Source organism: Notolepis coatsorum (genome assembly GCF_963971535.1).
Source record: "Notolepis coatsorum genome assembly, chromosome: 10".
Lineage (NCBI taxonomy): Eukaryota > Metazoa > Chordata > Actinopteri > Aulopiformes > Paralepididae > Notolepis > Notolepis coatsorum.
The window spans coordinates 32,608,930-32,629,697 of NC_140174.1; the positions used below are offsets into that span (position 1 = coordinate 32,608,930).

Below are 20,768 nucleotides of genomic sequence, written 5' to 3' on the forward strand. Positions count from 1 at the left end.
TGAGTTTGTGAGAAGATTGGATCAGTTGTACTTTTTTTTTTAATACTTGAAGCCCTTTTTTTGTTGAATATTTGATGCGGCCCAGACTCAACCTCCAGCGGCCCCCAGGTTAATTTAGTTTGAGACCCCTGATGTAGAGAAGTATCACGCGAGTGAGACTTGACTGCGTGTGTGTTGCCGTCTGTTGAATTGAATCACGATTCATTAGCAGAGCAAAGTTATTCGTGCTGCCCCACGCTTTTAAGGTATGAGCAGGCTAAACACATTTTTTGTTGGTAAATCTATTCCATCATTTCCGACCTACAACAATTTTTTTTTGTATTTTTTAATTTTTTAAACAAACACATAAACAAACATGACAACACACGATAAGATATACAAGCATTAGTTGACAGTGCACATCCAATGAAATCACATTTTAGTTAATTGTCATATATAGGATATACCCTTAATACCTGTTATCTAAAAACCTACACACATATGCATACCTACAACTCTTATATGTTGTGTAGACTTACTTGATGTGGTGGGCGCTAACGTTGCATTTGAATTATGTGTTTGTTCCTAATGTGTGCTCAGTATATTGCGGTATGTGATGATGACACAAGGGTAATAATTATTTGTATTTTCAGGCTGTATAGGCGCCGATACAGCCTGAAAATACAAATAATGATTACCCTTGTGTCATCACATACCGCAATATACTGAGCACACATGTTACACTATATGTTATGCATGTATTTTATGTTAATAAAATTGCATTTATCTATAGTCCTAATTCTGTCACTGTTTGATGTCACAAAGAAGGGTCTATCCGAAAGATGTCTACAACATTTGTAACGGGTGATTAAAAAGTAAATAAATAATTAACTATTAGACATTTGTTAATGATGAATAGGCTTCACTTCAGATTAGGGTACACGATAGCATCTACAAATGATTTATAGATGTTTTATGAATGTCTTAACAAATCATTTGTTAAACATGAAAAGACAAGTCTGGTAATTGCTTTGTGTGTTCATAAAAGTCCACAAATAAACAAACTATTAGACATTTGTTAATGATGAATAGGCTTCACTTTAGATTAGGGCACACAATAGCATCTGCAAATGATTTATAGATGTTTTATGAATGTCTTAACAAATCATTTGTTGAACATGAACAAATAAATGGAGGCACAGTATAGTCGTTTTTGCATATCCATTTTTCAAATCTACAAATGTGTTACTACACATTAAACAACATTATTTAATGATTAACAAATCAAGTACAAACAATGTTGATAATGAGTTATAAATAATGTAGAACAAATTTGTAAATGTTATACAAATATAGTTATAAATGATCTAATAATAATTTACGAATGTATATAAATGGTTTGTTCATGATTAGTTCATTATCTACAAATACCTTATAAAGGTCTTATAACGGAGTGATATTATAAAGTGTTACCGAAGATGTAAACGGTACATTGAAATACAACGCCGATCCAAACTTGGAGGCGGTGTGAATGCAAGTCAATGGAAAGGTGTGAATGGAGGCAACGGGTGCAGCTTCGCTCTCGGTGGAAGATTTTTCAACTTGAGCAAGAAATTTGCTAGGTGTGGAGAACAAATGTTGGTACATCATAACAGATATGAAATGGACATCTATGAATGCTCTGTAGCCTGTAGATATTTAATGGGTTACATAAGAAATGGACTTCTATTAATGTTCTGTAGATATGGAATAAGTTACAAGGCTAGTGTGGTGGAACCGGAGAGGTTAATTGTGTGCATGGTCAGATCTTCATGGTTGATGTGAATTTATTGTTAAAGCATTGATGGTCGAATACAAATTCGGGTTAGGAGTTGGAAGGAGGCCTCGTCTCAATTCTGTGAGCTTTGCTCTTGACTCTTCTTCTTGAGCTTCGTGGGGAGGGGGTGGGGCCTGTGGGGTGAATAACGGGGTGGTTGGGTTGAGGAGGTGAGACAAAAAGGGAGGGGGGAGTTGTGAACAGAGACCTTTAGAGGAAAGCGTCCACAATGCTACTGTTTTGACCAAGAATTGAACTAGCATGTCTTCACAGTTTTACTAGCTGTCAAACTGACAGTCTAAAATGTGTGATCTTGAAGTGGGTGGTGGGAGTTCTGAGGGACGAGAGTATCGTGGACCACGTTCTGTCTCTGTAGGCTCTGTCCCTCTCTCTGACCCGTCTCTCCGACTCTGCCTCGACTAGACTCAGCAGCAGTATGTGACTCGGCAGCAGAGCCAAGCCTCTCATCTGGCTGAGATGGAGCTCCTACTCCAGACGCTGGCGGCCAAGACGGAGGTAGACGCACACACACACACACGGAGACACACGCACACGGACACGGAGACACACACCGAGACACATGCACACACACAGAGACACACGCACACACGGAGACACACACGGAGACACATACGGAGACACGCACACAGACACGGAGACAAACGCACACACACGGAGACACACGCACACGGAGACACACACACAGACATGGAGACACCCACCCACACACGGAGACAGACACGCCAGCGTTTCCGTTAGCCGGTAATTACCGGTATTTGACCGGCAAAATCTGTTGAAGTCCGACATATTTAATCTCTCCGGTCATAGTGTCCGGTGAAAATAGTTCCCTCTGGGCACAGTTTGATTATTTGAATTGTATTTGGATGGGCTTGTTGTTGGGTGGCCTATGCGATGAACGAAACAATCATTGCGTTTGTTGTCGTTGCTTCGCTCAGCGAGAGCTTGCTGCTGGATTTGCGGAAGGCATGCAGCTGCAGACCCACAGAACCCACCAGCTTTGCTGGCACAGTGCGGTCCCCAGACCTGGAAAGCTGCTCTGCGGGTCTGCAGCTGGATGCTTCTTGCAAACTAACTGCGGCCGGCTCGCGCTGATAACAGCTTTCATTGTTGGACCGGCTGCTTGGTGGAGCAACGATGAAACGAATGTAATGAATCGTTCGTCGCATGGGCTATTTAATTTTGGCCTGTTTTGGTACGGTTCGGGTGGTCAAGTTGTGCTTGGAGGGAGTTGTTTTCACCGGACATTATGACCAGCACCAAGTCGTTGGGAGGTGGAGATATACATCACGCAAACCCACGATAATGTTGCCATCTCTCTCTGCAAAATGTCTCATTTCTTCGCTTGATATAATTAATACAAATGTCCAATATAACGGAATTCGTTAGCTCATAAAAATGTGATTATAACAGACTGCTGTTTAGTGTCGGACCGACTGCCCACATACGCGGTCTATTTTATTTCAAGTCAGCAGCAGCACGGAGTATCGAGGGACTTATTTTATTTGGAATATATTAATGACTATACGCAAAAGTAGCCTCGTTTTAAGTAATAATATTATAAATCTACATGCTTGAGGATGACATTCTTTATATAGCCTATATCAATTGTTTTAAAGCTCAATAAACTATGACCGGAATTAATCTCATTTGTCCGGTAGATTGAAATCTTGCAGGTCACGGAGACCGGCAACAATTTTTTCTAACGGAAACCCTGAGACACGCACACACGGAGAGACACGCAGACACACGGAGACGCACACATGGAGACGCACACGGAGAGACACACACATGGAGACACGCACACTCATGGAGACACCCACACACACACGGAGACACACACTTAGAGACACACGCATGGAGACACACGGAGAGACACACACAGAGACATACACACACGGAGGCACACACGGAGAGACACACACACACACAGAGGCACACAGACACGGAGAGACACCCGGAGACACACACACAGAGGCACACACACATGGACACACACGGAGACACGCACACAGAGACACGCACACAGACATGGAGACGCACACACAGACATGGAGACGCACACACAGACACGGAGACACGCACACAGACAATTTGGAACCCCACATTTAAGCACAGTGCTGCCATAAGGTTGGTGGTTGTTCAGTTTAACAGTAGTTCTTTAGCACCAATGACAATTTATCTTCCATCTACTTCATTGCCTTGGTCTTGCTTTTTGTCTGTAGGAGATTCAGAGGAGACAAGAGGCCGCTGCCACAGTCACACCTACAGACACGTCTACAGACGCAACACTTCCAGCCCCAATCAGGTACCTTCAACATCTTCCTCATCTACAAGAGTTGCTGTAGCATCGATAGTGTATTTTCAGTACTTCATCAAACATTAATGTTCTGACATGATGAGAGTAGCCTTCGTATTGAATTAAAATCGTATTGGATTAGATTCAAATGTATTGTCGTCATACAGTACAACGAAAAGAAGTTTGGCGTCCAACCTGAGTGCAAAAGTAACGGTAAAGTGCAATAGTGATATACAATGTACATGTGATGGGTATAAAATATATAAATGAGTACTACTGAGTAATGGTGCTATCAGATACAGAATTGTAGTATTAACCTCTTAACGTGCAACGACCCGGCCCCTCTTGAGGACGATTTGCCCACCGGTGCGAAACGCCACTTTGGCGACCTCTAGCGGCTCGGGTGTGCATAATTTTTTATACAATTGAATATATAGATTGAATTAAAGCCATATTTGTTGCCTGTCGATTTGCAGTTTCAGGCGACAAAATAAGTTCAGCGGTTCTCGTGTTACATGCCGATATGTGAGGCGTGCACCGGAAGTACACGGAAAACTTAAATTTTTTAAATACCACTCCCGAGCCTCTACCTCCATCAATCATTTGGCGATCTCGAACATTATTGGACAGGGTTGTAACGAATGAGTGTGGCTTTGTATTGGTACCCCACTTGGGAATGAGCGAATCAGGGATCTAGGTGATAGGTGAAAAGTCACAAGTGTAAACAGGAAGAGAAATGTTCACGGAATGCATTGGAGTCGATGAGGAAATCGTTTTCTGCAGTCTTTTTATTTGTACCAAAATCGCTCCTAATCACTCATTTCTGAACAGATTTTTTTTATGGAATTTGGACATGTACTACACAAGACTTCAGGCTAGAGTGTTTTCTATTATACCAATTTATTTGGAAATACTACTAATTCCGGACTACTAACTAGTAACTACTACAGAAAAACGTGAGTAACAAGTTTTTCTACAACTCAAGTTCAGACCTATGTTACTCTATTTCATTAGCACTAAAAGTGAATTCTCCTTATTGTATCAGAAACTTCAGAATGTCATCTTTCAAAAGAGACCAGGCTCATGCATGTGCTATAAGTATAAAGTATAGTATTTTGGTTTGCAAAAAAAGTATGCAGTCCTCTAGTTCAAGTAAAACAAATTGCCACTTTTGGGGGCGCCTGTTAAGAGGTTAATATGTACAGGTATAAAGACACTGATGGTAAGTCATACTGGCCAGCAGTGTAACCAGTAAGAGTAGGTAAGGAATGTATACAGATATACTGTAGTATCTACAGATGTAGATATGTGAAAATTAGGTACAAGGCATATTTAATTCAAATCCAATTCTCTGACATACAGTTCACACTTTCCTCAAGATATGTATGTTGTTGTAAAGTTCTATGGTGTCCTTTCAGTGTGGGGGTGGACCGCGAGTCCCACGATGCCTTGCTGGCCGAGGTTGTGCGGTTGGAGGCGGCTCTAGGGGGCGTGAGGCAGGACTTGCAGGGTCTGATGGGATGCCAGGACACCTGTGGACAACTGGACGGACTACAGGAGACTGTGAGAGAGAAAAGTTACTGCTTAATTTACCTTCTGGCAGAACCCACTGAAGGGCGTATACGTATAATCTGTTATAAGTGGAACAGGAGGCCTCACAAAATATTCCTTTAACTAAATGGACCAATAATAATAGACTTTATTTGTATAATAATAATAATAATAATGGATTGGATTTATATAGCGCTCTTCTCTGACTGACTGTTGCTCTGACTCAGAGCGCTTCACAGAGTCCATTATTCGTTCATACACAGTCATACCGGTGGTGGTAAGCTACAATTGCAGCCAGAGCTGCCCTGAGGCAGACTCACGGAAGCGTGGCGAATAATCAACGCCTACGGCCCCTCCGACCACCACCAACATTCATTCACATGCATACACATTCATACGAGGCAAGTAGGTTAAGTGTCTTGCCCAAGGACACAACGGCAATGGGATGGACATGGGCTTGAGCGGGATTCGAACCACCAACCCTTCGATCATTGGACGCCCCGCTCTACCCCTGAGCCACGCCGCCCCACCTTCATACAATAATTGTTGCCCAAAGTGCTTCACAGCAGCAAAAGAATACACAAAATTGTCAGATCAAGAGCAATGCATAAAGTGCAGACGTAAAACCGTTGAATAATTCGGTGATCCCAAATTTTATTTCATTACATTTCAAACCTTTATTCCAACTCTCAAGACACTGAGGTTTCCCTCATTTACAGCGATGACAAGCTTACAAAACAAGACAGTTTATCAGCAATTTCATACATATAGACACAATATTTAAGCATTACATCACCCGACTGAGTGTGTTATACGAATTAGATCACGCCTAGGGGTGGTTGTTAGGCCCGACGCGCAACGGAGGGTTGTTGGACCCCCCTAGGCATGATCTAATTCGTATAACACACGACTTCAATTGATGTAATGCTTTTATACAATGGCAGAATTCACCCAACCTTATTGCTATACAATAAACACACAGTAATTGAAGCATAATGGAGATTTATTCACAACCATCCACAGAAAAAGTAGGCACATTTAAAAAAAAAAATTGCCTCAGTGTCTAGAAGCAGGGGGAGGTGCTACAAAGCATGCCATCTAACAACAAACTTCATATAAATCCCGCGATTTATTATTGTTTTGACAATGGGTCATGACAAACCAATTACATAATCCAACATATGTGTAAACAACTAACATATTCCAGTTGACTATCTTTTTTAAATTATTTGTTACGAATATATCCATACTTCCATTGTGTCCGGGACGCCTATTCTTTAATCCCAGCCCAAGAGTGCTGCTGAGTGCTTCTGCGTTTTCCCTGATTGGCCGCGACAACGCCTAGCACGCCCCGCGGCAGAGCGGCAGCTGCCGCGGCATTATGCAGCCGTAATCCCCCCTGTTTTAACATCAACGGTTAGCTCAACTCGTTCGCCGCCTCGCTGTGGAGCCTGCGGTGCGTTGGTGACAAGTTCGAATCACTTCAATTTTTTTTTTTTTTTTTTCTTTTTTTTATACGTTTAATTAATTTATCATCTCTCTATATAAACGTGCATTCTTTCGCCGGTTAAGTTTAGGCATTCTTTCGGAGTTGGTTAGGGTTAAGTTTAGGCATTCTTTCGGAGTTTGTTAAGGTTAGGGTTAAGTTTAGGCATTCTTTCGGAGTTGGTTAAGGTTAGAGTTTGTCGCAGAGCATGGCAATAGAATGCCTGTCTGTCTTTCTTGACGCGGAGGCAGCAGCCTATTTCCGCTCTACCGCTCTGCCGCGGCCAATCAGAGAAACGCGAAGCACTCTTGGGCTGGGATTAATATAGACGCGTCCGGGACATCCAGTGAAATCGCTTCGTGTGACAGTGTCCTTTTGAAGCAGAGGGAGGTGCTACAAAGCATGCCATCTAACAACACACTTCATATAAATCCCGCGATTTATTATTGTTTTGACAATGGGTCATGACAAACCAATTACATAATCCAACATATGTGTAAACAACTAACATATTCCAGTTGACTGTATCTTTTTTAAATGATTTGTTACGAATATATCCATACTTCCATTGTGTCCGGGACGCCTATTCTTTAATCCCAGCCCAAGAGTGCTGCAGAGTGCTTCTGCGTTTTCCCTGATTGGCCGCGACAACGCCTAGCACGCCCCGCGGCAGAGCGGCAGCTGCCGCGGCATTATGCAGCCGTAATCCCCCCCGTTTTAACATCGACGGTTAGCTCAACTCGTTCGCCGCCTTGCTGTGGAGCCTGCGGTGCGTTGGTGACAAGTTCGAATCACTTCAATTATTTTTATTTTTATTTTTTATACGTTTAATTAATTTATCATCTCTCTATATAAACGTGCATTCTTTCGCCGGTTAAGTTTAGGCATTCTTTCGGAGTTGGTTAAGGTTAGGGTTAAGTTTAGGCATTCTTTCGGAGTTGGTTAAGGTTAGGGTTAAGTTTAGGCATTCTTTCGGAGTTTGTTAAGGTTAGGGTTAAGTTTAGGCATTCTTTCGGAGTTGGTTAAGGTTAGAGTTTGTCGCAGAGCATGGCAATAGAATGCCTGTCTGTCTTTCTTGACGCGGAGGCAGCAGCCTATTTCCGCTCTGCCGCGGCCAATCAGAGAAACGCGAAGCACTCTTGGGCTGGGATTAATATAGACGCGTCCGGGACATCCAGTGAAATCGCTTCGTGTGACGGTGTCCTTTTGAAGCAGAGGGAGGTGCTACAAAGCATGCCATCTAACAACAAACTTCATATAAATCCTGCGATTTATTGTTTTGACAATGGGTCATGACAAACCAATTACATAATCCAACATATGTGTAACAAACTAATATTAGATCGGTCCGCGACCCGATGGTTGGGGACCTCTGCTATAGATCCACACTCCGTTATGCACTAGTTTACAGACTTTCTGAGAATGTATATTATTCAATGAGACTACCAGCCAGCTTTTGCGCAACGGAGAAATACAATTTCAATTGTGACGAGAGAAGATCATCTCCCGATTCAGATACAATTTAACGCACACAGTTCCAAAGATATTAATGTTTTGCGGCAAATTTTCACCCCGCAATGAATTTAGGTGCGTCTCATCTCCTCATGTTGTCTGTGCTTCTCCTCTCCGGCACCCGAGACAGAGAGCACTCAGCCAGTGGCCACTCCCCTCAGACGCAAAGTTCTGTATTTTTTCACACAGCAAGGAAAATAATACAGTCGGGCAATCTAACAAGAATTAACGTATTTACAAGTGTGTCAGTGTAATGGTGAAGTCAAGTGCTTTGAGCAGGATAAACTTATAACTTATATTATATATATGTTACAGTATATAAAAATGCCGTTTTACTTTTGTGCCGTAACTGAAGCTGCCACCCCCCCCCCCCCTTCCAACGTGCCTGATTGTTATGCATTTTACTCTGCCAATTGGCGACCCAATAAAAACGGGTCTGTGACCCAAAAGTTTGGGAAACGCTGAATAGTAGATCCAAGTCTGACAAAAAATTATAATAATCGACTGCCATTTTATTTTTTATTTTAAGTCTGTGATTTTTATTTTGTTTCACAATGGGTCATGACTAACCAATTACATAATCCAACATAATTATGTGTAACGAACTAACATATTCCAGTTGACTATCTTTTTTGGAGGATTCGTTCAAAGGCTATTCATACTTCCATTTGTCTATCTATGGCGGACTCATTCAGAAAAAGTAATTCGGTTGTGGGAGGGATCTGGGGTCACATGGAGTGTTATACGAAATAACAATGGCTAACTTGACTGTTTCAGCCAATCAGAATCAAGATATTTGCATGCCATTGTATAAATAAGAACAAACGATAAATCAGCTATGACCGTTACAAGTCGACACACAGTGGTCGGAGATCATACTTTTTTATGCAGCAAGAGAAGGAAGAAGCTTCAGACGGAGTCAGTTGGAGGGCATTCTAGTTGTTGGAAGCATCAAAGGAAAAAGCAGTTTTTACTAGTTCAGAGCATATTGGAGGAACCATAATAACCGAGCAGTCATTTGAACGTGTAGAATAGGTTCCAAGATTCCATTCCAGCAGTGTTGTGATGTGAGAGGGGATCATTGATGTGTATGACTGTCTTTGATTAGGATGCCTCCCAGTTCAGAGAGATGAGTCTTGTACCCCTTCCCTCTAGTTTGGTTGGGGTTTGGACAGAACATTTTAAGATGCGATAAGAGAAGATATTCCTTTTATTGATCTCCTTGGAGAAATTCAGATGTCATAGCGGGAGGGGGGACGTAGAGGTATTGGCAGTGTAATGGTAGAAGGACATAAATATAGGCAATGGAATTCTACCTTTTCTCATGTGAGAAAAATAAACGGTGTCAACAAAGGGGCAGGTGAGGGTTACCGTTTGTATGCCCTATCGGTTATATTATAATTAGTGCTGTCGGGCGATTAAAAAAATTTATCTAATTAATTACAGGATTTGTAATTAATTAATTAATCGCATTTTAATCGCATAACTATTTTATGCCTGATATTCTATATTCTATAATCATATTTCAAATTGCATGTGTCCGGATGGCAGAATTCAATACTGTATCTACAAAACCTTCTGTTTAACACTTTGACTGCCGGGAGCCGTCTTTAGACGTCTTTGCTGGCCATGCTAAAGTTGCCGGGGGACGCTGTACGTCGTCTTTATATCAATATTTCAAAAATCTGCGATCGGATTCATAATGTCCCTCCGCTGGCCTGAGATCCACCAGCAGGACCCACTGAGCTCTCTGGCGGTTCAGGAGCGCCATCTGGTGGCCGATCGGCGCAAGCGCTTAACAGGAAGCGCATTAGAGGTTTTGCTAGACGTCCGTATTGCTTCCGGCCACTCGGTACATGTCCCGTGACTCTAGCTCGTCACTCTACATAGCGATCGATTGCCAATAACTCGATAAACAACATGATTTGGACGTATATACCATTATACAAGCTGGAGATGGACCGGGTAATAATATATCCCATAATGATAAAATTTCTACTCGACGATGATCGCCCAACGGCGCGCGGAGACTGGGGTGAGTTTCAGCGTGTAACGTTACCGTCTTCGATAATAACTGATATTATCAACATTTGACCCACATTAGATGATTGGTATAACGCTGCCCACGGAATTATAAACGCCCCCTCGCCCATCCGGTCAACATCAGATGACGTGTAGTAACTTCTAGAAGTACGTCTAGTTGGAATTTTTTATATCGCGCTGATTGCCATCAAACTGTATTTCATCATCAATATAATGCATTTGGGGCTATATATCACGTTCTGGAGAAAGCTGCAGAAAGAGATGAAAACATACTTATACATTAGACCATACTTTACTATGAATATGTGAATGAAAAAGTTTAACGTTGCTACACAATGAACAATACATATAGGACTTTGAATGGGCCCTAATAATGGCAATGTAGCAATAGAATTTAAAAAGTTATAGCCCTGCAAAGAAGGGGACTTTCTCCATAGACAAATAGCGCTGGCAATCTATGGTATATCATTAATTTAACCTTAGGCAACCAAAGTGTTAATCATCTTCCATCTATTAATTTGCTTAGATTTTTCAGGTCTGGTCAATTTGAGCATAGTGTTATTCACAGTCAAAGATAAAAAAAAAATTTTTATTGATATTCTCATTTGGTTCATTACAATTTACTCAAGCCTAGTAACAGACACAGTATTTCTGACACTGGGAATACATTCCCTGAGATCCATATATGTCCCTAGAATCAGATACCAAGAACATGCAAATGGACCATATAAAAAAAAGTCTGTAATGTGTATTCTATGTTCTTATGGAATGAATGAGATAAAAAAAAATATATATATATATATATATAAAAAAAAAACTTTTTTGTAATTAATTTTGAGTTAATTTTCATAACGTGATAATTTGCTGTGTAATTAATTAATCTAATTAACGCGATAAACTGACAGCCCTAATTATAATTATACGTTAATATAAATATAGGCAATAAAGAATATAAGTGTTTGTCTGTGTATATGAGTAAAGGTAAACGGTATACACAAGTACCCTAACTGGCATGATATATGTTGCACGCGGTTTGATTCCCGCTCCTCCCGGGCAGCATGTGGAAGTGTCCTTCAGCAAGACACTTAACCCCTAACTGCTTCCAATGAGCAGTTTGGCACCGTCCATGGTTGCCTCTGCCATCGGTGAGTGAATGGGTCAAATGTGAGGGACAAATTGTAAAGTGTTTTGGATAAAAGAGATGTATAAATGCACCATGTATGTTGTAGTCTATGCAGGTGGTGGTGTGGTTCGGGACCGACTCTGTATCTTGTCGTCTCTATGTTCCTGCCTGCAGCGTCTCTTTGTGCCACAGCGATCGAGCTGGTCGTTAACTTCACAGCCGAGTCAAACGTTCTCGTCTCTTCCGTCAGATCTCGGCGCAGGTCTCGGCCCAGGTGTCGCGCCAGGTGTCGAGCCAGGTTCGCGAGGACCTCCGCGCCCTGTTCTATGGCAACCAGTTGGCGACTACCACCACGACGGGCTTCGAGAGTTCCGCGGATCCAGTGGACCTCCCCGACTCCCTGCTCCAGTGGCTGACTGAGCGCTACGTCAGTGCGGCCGGCCTCCAGGCCTCGCTGGCCTCCCTGGAGCTCAGCATCCTGCAGAACGTCAGCCTGCAGCTGGAGCGGCACAGCGGAGAGGAAACGCCCTGTGCCAAGACGGTCTCTCAGACTGTAGCTCACACCATGGGAGCCGCCGGGGCCGTCGTCACAGAGGAGGTATGTTGACCTTTTTTATTTACGCTAATGACTAGATTTCACGTGGCGTTCTGTTGGAATGCACACAAAGAGGTGCTAGAGCTATTGATCTTCATGTGTTCAGTGGGCATATGCGTCCGATTTATGTCTTATCATGCAAAACTGGTTTTGAGTATTTGACTGTCGATGTCTGTCGGCCTCATTCAAATACTATGTAGTTTTCTGCTGTCTGTATTCTAGTTTACAAATCAGCTCCTCATCGCTCTCTCCCCTCATCTCTCTCTCATCTCTCTCCCTCATCTCTCTCTCCCCCCTCATCTCTCCCCCCCTCCCCCTCATCTCTCTCTCCCCCCTCATCTCTCCTCCCCTCCCCCTCATCTCTCTCTCCCCCTCATCTCTCCCTCCCCCTCATCTCTCCCCCTCATCTCTCTTCCACTCATCTCTCCCTCCCCCTCATCTCTCTCCCCCCTCACCCCTCCCCCTCATCTCTCTCCCTCATCTCCCTCCCCCTCATCTCTCCCCTAATCTCTCCCTCCCCCATCTCTCTCTCCCCCTCATCTCTCCCCCTCATCTATCTCTCCCTCCCCCCTCCCCCTCATCTCTCTCTCCGTCATCTCTCTCTCCCTCCCCCTCATCTCTCTCTCCCCCTCATCTCTCTCTCCCCCTCATCTCTCCCTTCTCTCCCCCCTCCCCCTCATCTCTGCCCCTCCCCCTCATCTCTACCCCCTCCCCCTTATCTCCCCCCTCCCCCTTATCTCTCCCCCTCCCCCTTATCTCTCCCCCTCCCCCTTATCTCTCCCCCCTCCCCCTCATCGCTCTCTCCCCCCTCATCTCTCTCCCCCTCATCTCCCTCCCCCTCATCTCTCTCCCCCCTCATCTCTCTCCCCCCTCATCTCCCTCCCCCTCATCTCTCCCCCCTCCCCCTCATCTCTCTCTCCCCCTCATCTCTCTCTATCCCCCTCATCTACCTCCCTCATCTCTCTCCCCCCTCATCTCTCCCTTCCCCTCATCTCTCTCCCCTCATCTCCCCCCTCCCCCTCATCTCTCCCCCCTCCCCCTCATCTCTCCCTCCTCCCCCTCATCTCTCCCTCATCTCTCTCTCCCCCTCATCTCTCCCTCCCCCTCATCTCTCCCTCCCCCTCATCTCTCTCTCCCCTCATCTTTCTCTCTCCCTCCCCCTCCCCCTCATCTCTCTCTCTGCCCCCAGGAGGTGCAGCTGATAGTGAAGAATGCTCTGAGACTCTACTCTCAGGATCAGACTGGTCTAGCGGACTTCGCTCTAGAGTCTGGCGGTGAGGCTTCGTTCGCAGTGTTCTGGACCTATCTCAAGCCCCGCCCGCTTTTCTCTATCCTCCAATCACAGCTGTTGCTTTCCTCAGAAAATGGAAGCAACGATTATGATTGGAAGATCAAGGAAAGAGGGCGGATTTTGATACGTCAATTGGGATTCAAGGAAGCTGTATAAAATTGTTGAAAAGATGAATAATCCCCCCCCCTTTTTTTAGAAATATATTGAAAAGAAGGCTTGGTTCTTCAGTGGCGTTATTCTCTTTAAGGTTTACACAGTATGGTAGTAATGTGTGCGTCTCTGTCTACAGGTGGTAGCGTCCTGAGCACACGCTGCTCGGAGACCTACGGGACTAAGACTGCTCTGATGAGTCTGTTTGGTCTTCCTCTCTGGTACTTCTCACAGTCGCCTCGAGTCGTCATCCAGGTAACACTGGCTCCTTCCTCACTCCACTGTTGGGTAGAACCACACAAGAAAAGCAAAATGCATAACATGATATTAAACCTCCAGTCCTTAATTCAAATATAAACCGAAAGAGTACCCCCTCTACAGACGGCCAAAGCATGAGGTTTACTCTCAACTTGGTGAGCGATACTAATGTAAAAGCTAGATGTGTTCAATTTTGGGAGTTAATTTATGGAATAGCCTTAGTGACGGGTTGAAGTTGTGTACTTCTCAGGGGAGATTTAAAAAAGCCTTAATAAAATAATCCAGGAGTACAGTTTTGAGTAAAAATATCAAACATTTGTTTTTTTCTTTTCAAAAAATTATATCTTGTAGCATATTTTAAGTTTTTCTTTCTTATATTTAGTTTTTAAGAATTTGTAAAGGATGGGCAAAAATAAGCATGTGCTTCAGCCTATTCCTTTTTTTCAGGCGTTGATTTTGGATTTTGTGTGAGCTTGCCTTGAATATGTACATTTGTGGTTTTTGTCAAGTCAACACATGTTTTTCAGGTATTCAAATGTTGTTCTCAAATTAAGGCCTTTTTTAATTAAAAGGTATTAAATGGTCTTGCATTTAATTTGCACAGGTATTCTATTTTGGGGGGGGGGGGGGCTGTCGGGAGATGAAATTATATTAAATATACTAAATGTTTTTGTATTGGTTGTTTCTTTTTGCGGGGTTACCAGGAGCTTGGTGTGTCTGGCTAGAGCTTGTATGGAACGCATGAGAATTTTAAATTGACGCACAAGTGCAGCCGGCAGTTCAGTGTCACTGTGTTCTTTTTTGCTAGTATGGTTGTGAAATTGGTATTCAAAAGTCTTAAATTTTACTTTATGAAACCTGCAGATATCCTGTTTTATGAAGCTGTTCACAGGGCAAAGTGAATCTCTTTCTAGAGAGATCAGTCAGTAAGGCAAATCTTTCTCCACCTCTCACATAAACTCTTCTCTCCTCCCGTCTCCCACCAGCCTGATGTTCACCCAGGGAACTGCTGGGCGTTCAAAGGTTCCCATGGTTACCTGGTGATCCGCCTCTCCATGAGAATCCATCCCACTGCCTTCACAGTAGAGCACATCCCCAGAGCCCTGGCCCCCAGCGGGAGCCTCCGCAGCGCCCCGCGAGACTTCACCGTCTACGTAAGACTGTTGGGCAATACCGTCTGGACACGATGTTGTAGCTACAAAAACACACAAACTTTATTAAGTTGTCTATTTTCTTTAGAGGCCCAATCAGTCATGCAAATATGTAGTAATAATAATAATACATTTATTATACATACATTTACAAATTATTTATTTGTATAGCACCTTTCATACAAGAATTGCAGCTCAAAGTGCTTCACAGCAGTAAATAAAAGACGGGCATAAAATGTGTACAAAATTGGCAGATCAAGAGCAATGCATAAAGTGCAGTAGGCCTCTTTGTTTTACGGTTTGATTATCACTGATACAAAATAATGCAATTGTGCAGTGCAATAAAATGGCTCCCCGCATTACAGAACAGTTCTGAATTAGTTTAAACAGTTTAGAACCTGACCGTCTTTCCTCCTGTTTGATACCCACACAGCTTAAAACCTGAGTCTTTCCTCCTGTTTGATACCCACACAGTTTAAAACCTGATCGTCTTTCTTCCTGTTTGATACCCACACAGCTTAAAACCTGACATTCTTTCCTCCTCTTTGATACCCACTTTGACCCTTTGAACCTCCCTCTCAGGGCGCAGTTCCAGTAGCCAAAGGAGTAGCCCCACCACCGAAAATAAGACACTTTTTATCCTTTAGTTCAGTGGTTCCCAAAGTCGGGGTCGCGACCCAAAGGTCGGCACGGTGGTGTAGTGGTTAACACTGTCGCCTCACAGCAAGAAGGTCCAGGGTTCGATTCCCGCTTGGGGACCAGGTTTCCATGATGCCAGTTACCCAGGTGGGGTATCTCCCAGGCCTTTCTGTGTGGAGTTTGCATGTTCTCCCCGTGCTCGCAAGGGTTTCCCCCCCGATAAGATAAACCCAATGGAAAAACATGCACAACAACAAGATCGCTAACGCTGTGGCGTCCTTGACGAAGACTGACAGGAGCACTTGGATTGGTCCCCTGGCGCGGCTCACGTTGACGCCTGTCTGCTCCCGGCTGCCCTTGGGGAGGAAGGACGACGGGATGGGTTAATCGCAGATACGAATTGCATGCATGCATCGCATGTGTGCCGATTGATTATTTTCAAAAAAGAAAAGAAAAAAAATCCAATTTCTTTTTCTTCTTTTTTTTTTGTCAGGCCACTGAACTTAGAAGCAGGCCAGGACAGTGTTTCTAGTTGTATTCTAAAATTCTATTCTATTGTATTCTAAAATGACTATATGGTTTTATATTAACTTAATAAATAAACAAAAACTAAAAATCTACTTATTTCAACGAACATTTCAAACTAAATAACAGATTATGCACATAAAACGCTGAAAACAACCGAAGCAACAATAGTATTTTAATGAGGCTATTATTATTATCATTATTATTTTGCAACAAGTTAGCCCTCTCATAAATAGCACATATAAATGAATAACTAACTTGAACTAACTTACCGGTAATAGGATTGAAGTGATATTTGGCTTAAAAAATCGGTCGCCTGGCAAAACTTTTTATAAAAAAAGCCTGACGATGTGCATTGGGCCGTGGCTCTCTGACGCCTTATTTTCTGGGTCCCGGCCTGAAAAGTTTGGGGACCCCTGCTTTAGTTGATTGACTGAGCTCTTGACACTAAACGACAGTTAATGTATTCTGTGGCTGTAAAAGCCAAAGGTTTGTTTACGTTGGTATTGTTTCTAAACACTGGAATAAAACAGACCTATATTCCAATTCACAATATTGGTTAAAGTTAAAAAGCTTATTTTCCAAGTAAAACTCTTAAATAATGTATGTACATTTATATGGTCAGTAATATACTGGACTGGGACTTTAAAGGTCCCCTGTCTTATAAATGGCCTTTTCCAGTGTTTAGCATTGTTTTTTAGCAATTGGGGTTTGTATCAATGGGGTCTGTGTTAGGCACAATGGGGTCTGTGTTAGGCACTCGCCTCGCCACTGAGTCCGCGCTGGCAGGTGAAAAGATGTGACAGGCTGCCTCCTCGTGTACCGGAGGGGACACGTGATGCAAGGCTTCTATCCTCCCTTCAACCGACCAGTGGGGGGCATAGTCGAGCAATGTTCAAGACAGGGGAGAGGAGAATTGGAAACACGAAATTGGGATGGGATAAAAATAAGGAGAAAAAGTGGATACAAAAAAAATCGCTCAACAACGGAGCAGTGGGAATAATGTGGAAGCGGTCTCCCTGTCCCTGACTCTCTTTCTCTCTCTCCACGGTCCACCTGCATTTTACACACAATCGCAGTCGAGCCGCTCACACACGCACACGGAGCGATGTATCCTCTCTCTCTCCCCCTCTCTCCACGGTCCACCTGCATTTTACACATGATCGCAGTCGAGCCGCTCACACAGCGCACACACGCGCACGGAGCGATGTATCCTCTCTCTCTCCCTCTCGCTCTCTCTCGTATACATGTATCACGCTGTGTGGGTGACTGTCACTCAAAGCGCTTATGGGCGGAGCCCAGCCCAAAACAGCTTGAAATCTTTAAGTGGAAAAATGCTGCTTTAGAATACTTTTTTTTAACAAAACCTTACAGATGTGTTCCATAGACTCACGGGAATTGTGTAACGTTGCCCAAATAGTGAAAGGAATAGCAAAACATGGGACCTTTAAACAATCCATTGGTTAGTGTTTTCATAATGATCTGAGTTCTGCATGTGTACTGTTATGTACTCAATCACTCTGTATTCTGTTGATAGGGACTGGATAATGAGAGCCAGGAGCATGGGAAGCTACTGGGCAGTTACACGTACGAGCAGGACGGAGAGGCCGTCCAGACCTACCATGTCTCTGTAAGCAACGCCACACTCGACTACACAAACACGTCTTATGAACTTAGCTACAATCCTCTGTCACTTGAGGTGCCAGTATGACGCCTAGTGATGGTAATTTGCGTTCTGAAGTTAAACGGGCTGTACTGGGTCTCTGGTTCTTTTAAAGATCTGGTACAACAAAGACTCATGCCCAAAAGAATCAGGTGTGTGATAACACTAGGCGTTGATAATTGTTTCAACTTGAGCAAGAAATTCACCAGGCGTGAATTTACCCAAATGTGGGTATTTCTTCGAAAAGGAATATGAATATAAATTGTTTTCCTAAATCTGTGAGACCTCATTTTAAACAATTTTTGCACACATGTTTGCTCTCTTCTGTTCCATGCTCAACCCAGTTGTAGTAGTCAGTGAATTATTAACTTGATACAATAGCCTGAGTAAAGGTATTCAAAATGATCTTCGTTCCAATACATTTTATAAAAATATAAATGAAAACAAAATACCTATATATTAATAAATAGTGGGAAATAGCCTGTACAAAATGGGGCCAACTTTTAACCTACCTTTTTTAGATTCCATTCCAGTCCCACTTAACAGTATTTGTGCAGAAACGCCCTCTATTTATCTGTAGACTCGACTCCAGATAAAGACATTTTAAAAAAAAATCTTCATTTGCCATTGACAGGAGCAGAATGACAAAGCCTTCCAGATTATCGAGGTCCAGGTACAGTCCAACTGGGGCCACGAGGAGTACACGTGTATGTACCGCTTCAGAGTACACGGAACACCCGGCAGCGACTGAAAACACGTCCGTGGAGCCAGAGGAAGCATTTTGAGTTGTACTCTGTGATAAAACTCACACAAACGCCACACTGGACACGAGGAGAGGGAGGCAACATGATTACTTGACTACCTGTCAGAGGGCTCTGCTTCTGTGGTTCATGCACTAGCTTTGTTTTTTTTATTTGGTGAATGTTTTTCTGCACATTTTACCTCTATTCGAGGTTCCTGTGTGTTGAGGATTGTATATATTATTGTATATTATGTCAATAGTGTTTTTAATTGTACTAATGTATTGGTTTTGCTTTGAATAAAGAATTTTATTTTATGTCTTTTTAATTTTATGTGACCCGTTTACTAATCCAGTGTTTCATATATATCTTGAAGTTTCAACAAACATTCAAAACATCAAACATGTATATCAATTACTATAAAGTACTAACATCTAAAATATCAGAATTCCAAACTTTTAAATGTTCAAATGAAATTAACTGTTCCAACTTTGAGGTTTTCAGTAATTCATTAATATTTGTACGGGCCATAATATTTAAAACCAGGTTTGCCAAGCCCAGTTTTTACATGTGTATCTAAAGCCAAGTAATTCTGTGACTTAGTACCATAGGTGCTGTATTTAAAGGCAATCAAAGAGCAGGTGTAATACGTTTCATAAACAGAGCCTCATAAAATAACGCCACTTTTTCATATAAAATTTAATGGTGATAAAACTCCAGTGATGAGTGTTTATGATGCACATCTTTGAGGGGTTTTAAGATGGAGGGAGAGGCATGCAGAATGTCACCATAATGATGTACAATTGTCTCCCTACTGACAGTAGAAAAGCGTGATTTATTTCTATACAAGAAACTTGTTTGACATGGGTGTTAACACTTTCATTGCCACACTACCAAAATGGTTAACCCTTTTACTGCGACAATTCACAGAAGGTTAACCCTTTCACTGTCGCACAACAGCTGGTTAACCCTTTCACTGCCACGCGACAGAAGGTTAACCCTTTACTATCACACAACCGACTGATAGTAAAGGGTTAACCTTCTGTCGTGTGAAAGGGTTAAGAGCCTGTTATCTAACCAAATTCCAAATTATTTGTAAGGCCCGTTAATGTCCCCATGGGCCGGACACGTCTTCTTTAAACAAGTCAAGAAGAAACATCACAATAAATCGAGGAACGAAACGAAAACACCATAAAGTCCAAAAGACTTTAAATAAATGCAACACTCCCTGACATACCCCACGCGAAGTTAAGGAAAAACTCACTAAAACCTAGCAATAGGAAAAAAAGCACCACCGGCAATGTGGAGGAGATGTGAGAATGTAAATAAAAGTGGACCCAGAATAGAGCTTTGTGGAACACCTTTACTCATTTCAAGATCTTGATTTGATACCATCAGCAAAACTGCTTGAGTTCTCCCTATTCAACTGGTTTTATTCAACTGGTTTTATTCTAAAACCAGTTGACTGAAAGCTTATCCAAACCTATGGGATGGCTAAGCAGCATCATTTTGATATTTGACAATTATTTAAGTCACTGGAATCGCCACCTTTATGTAATGAGACAACTTGAGCAGCTTTCCACACATTCAAGATTTTACCAGAGATAAATGTTACTGTGAGCTAAAGATCAAGATCATCCTCACCCTTGGACTTTTGTGTTTAACCCTTGTGTCTGAAAACGAAAGTGTTAACACTCTTCTTAAAAGGGACCAAATCGTTCTCTTAATGCCATAAAGATATGTTATCATGGGCGGCTAAGTGGCGCAGTGGCCAAGGCGCTCGTCCACTAACGCAGGAGATGCTGGGTTCGAGCCCAGCTCTCGGCGTTGCTACCGGCTTGGCTGGTCGTTGATACTAACGCAATTGGCAATGTTAGGGGTGGGAAAGCCGGTGGGTGGGGATTGGACGTTGTGGACAGTCGGTTGGTG

General features: G+C 42.8%; 1 protein-coding gene across 11 annotated transcripts in view; it reads left to right on the plus strand.

The window, feature by feature from the left end:
* Positions 1–19,085, plus strand: part of sun1a (Sad1 and UNC84 domain containing 1a) — a 72,644-nt gene extending 53,559 nt beyond the window's left edge. For all 11 annotated transcript variants that reach the window (XM_084323384.1, XM_084323388.1, XM_084323381.1 and 8 more), the window contains 9 exons: positions 2,219–2,311; positions 4,039–4,121; positions 5,531–5,675; positions 12,078–12,425; positions 13,612–13,696; positions 14,003–14,118; positions 15,108–15,275; positions 17,974–18,066; positions 18,734–19,085. In XM_084323384.1, coding sequence (XP_084179510.1) covers positions 2,219–2,311; positions 4,039–4,121; positions 5,531–5,675; positions 12,078–12,425; positions 13,612–13,696; positions 14,003–14,118; positions 15,108–15,275; positions 17,974–18,066; positions 18,734–18,850 — 1,248 coding nt within the window. In that variant the 3' untranslated portion in view covers positions 18,851–19,085. The remainder of the gene's footprint in view (positions 1–2,218; positions 2,312–4,038; positions 4,122–5,530; positions 5,676–12,077; positions 12,426–13,611; positions 13,697–14,002; positions 14,119–15,107; positions 15,276–17,973; positions 18,067–18,733) is intronic.
* Positions 19,086–20,768: the final 1,683 nt, after the last annotated feature.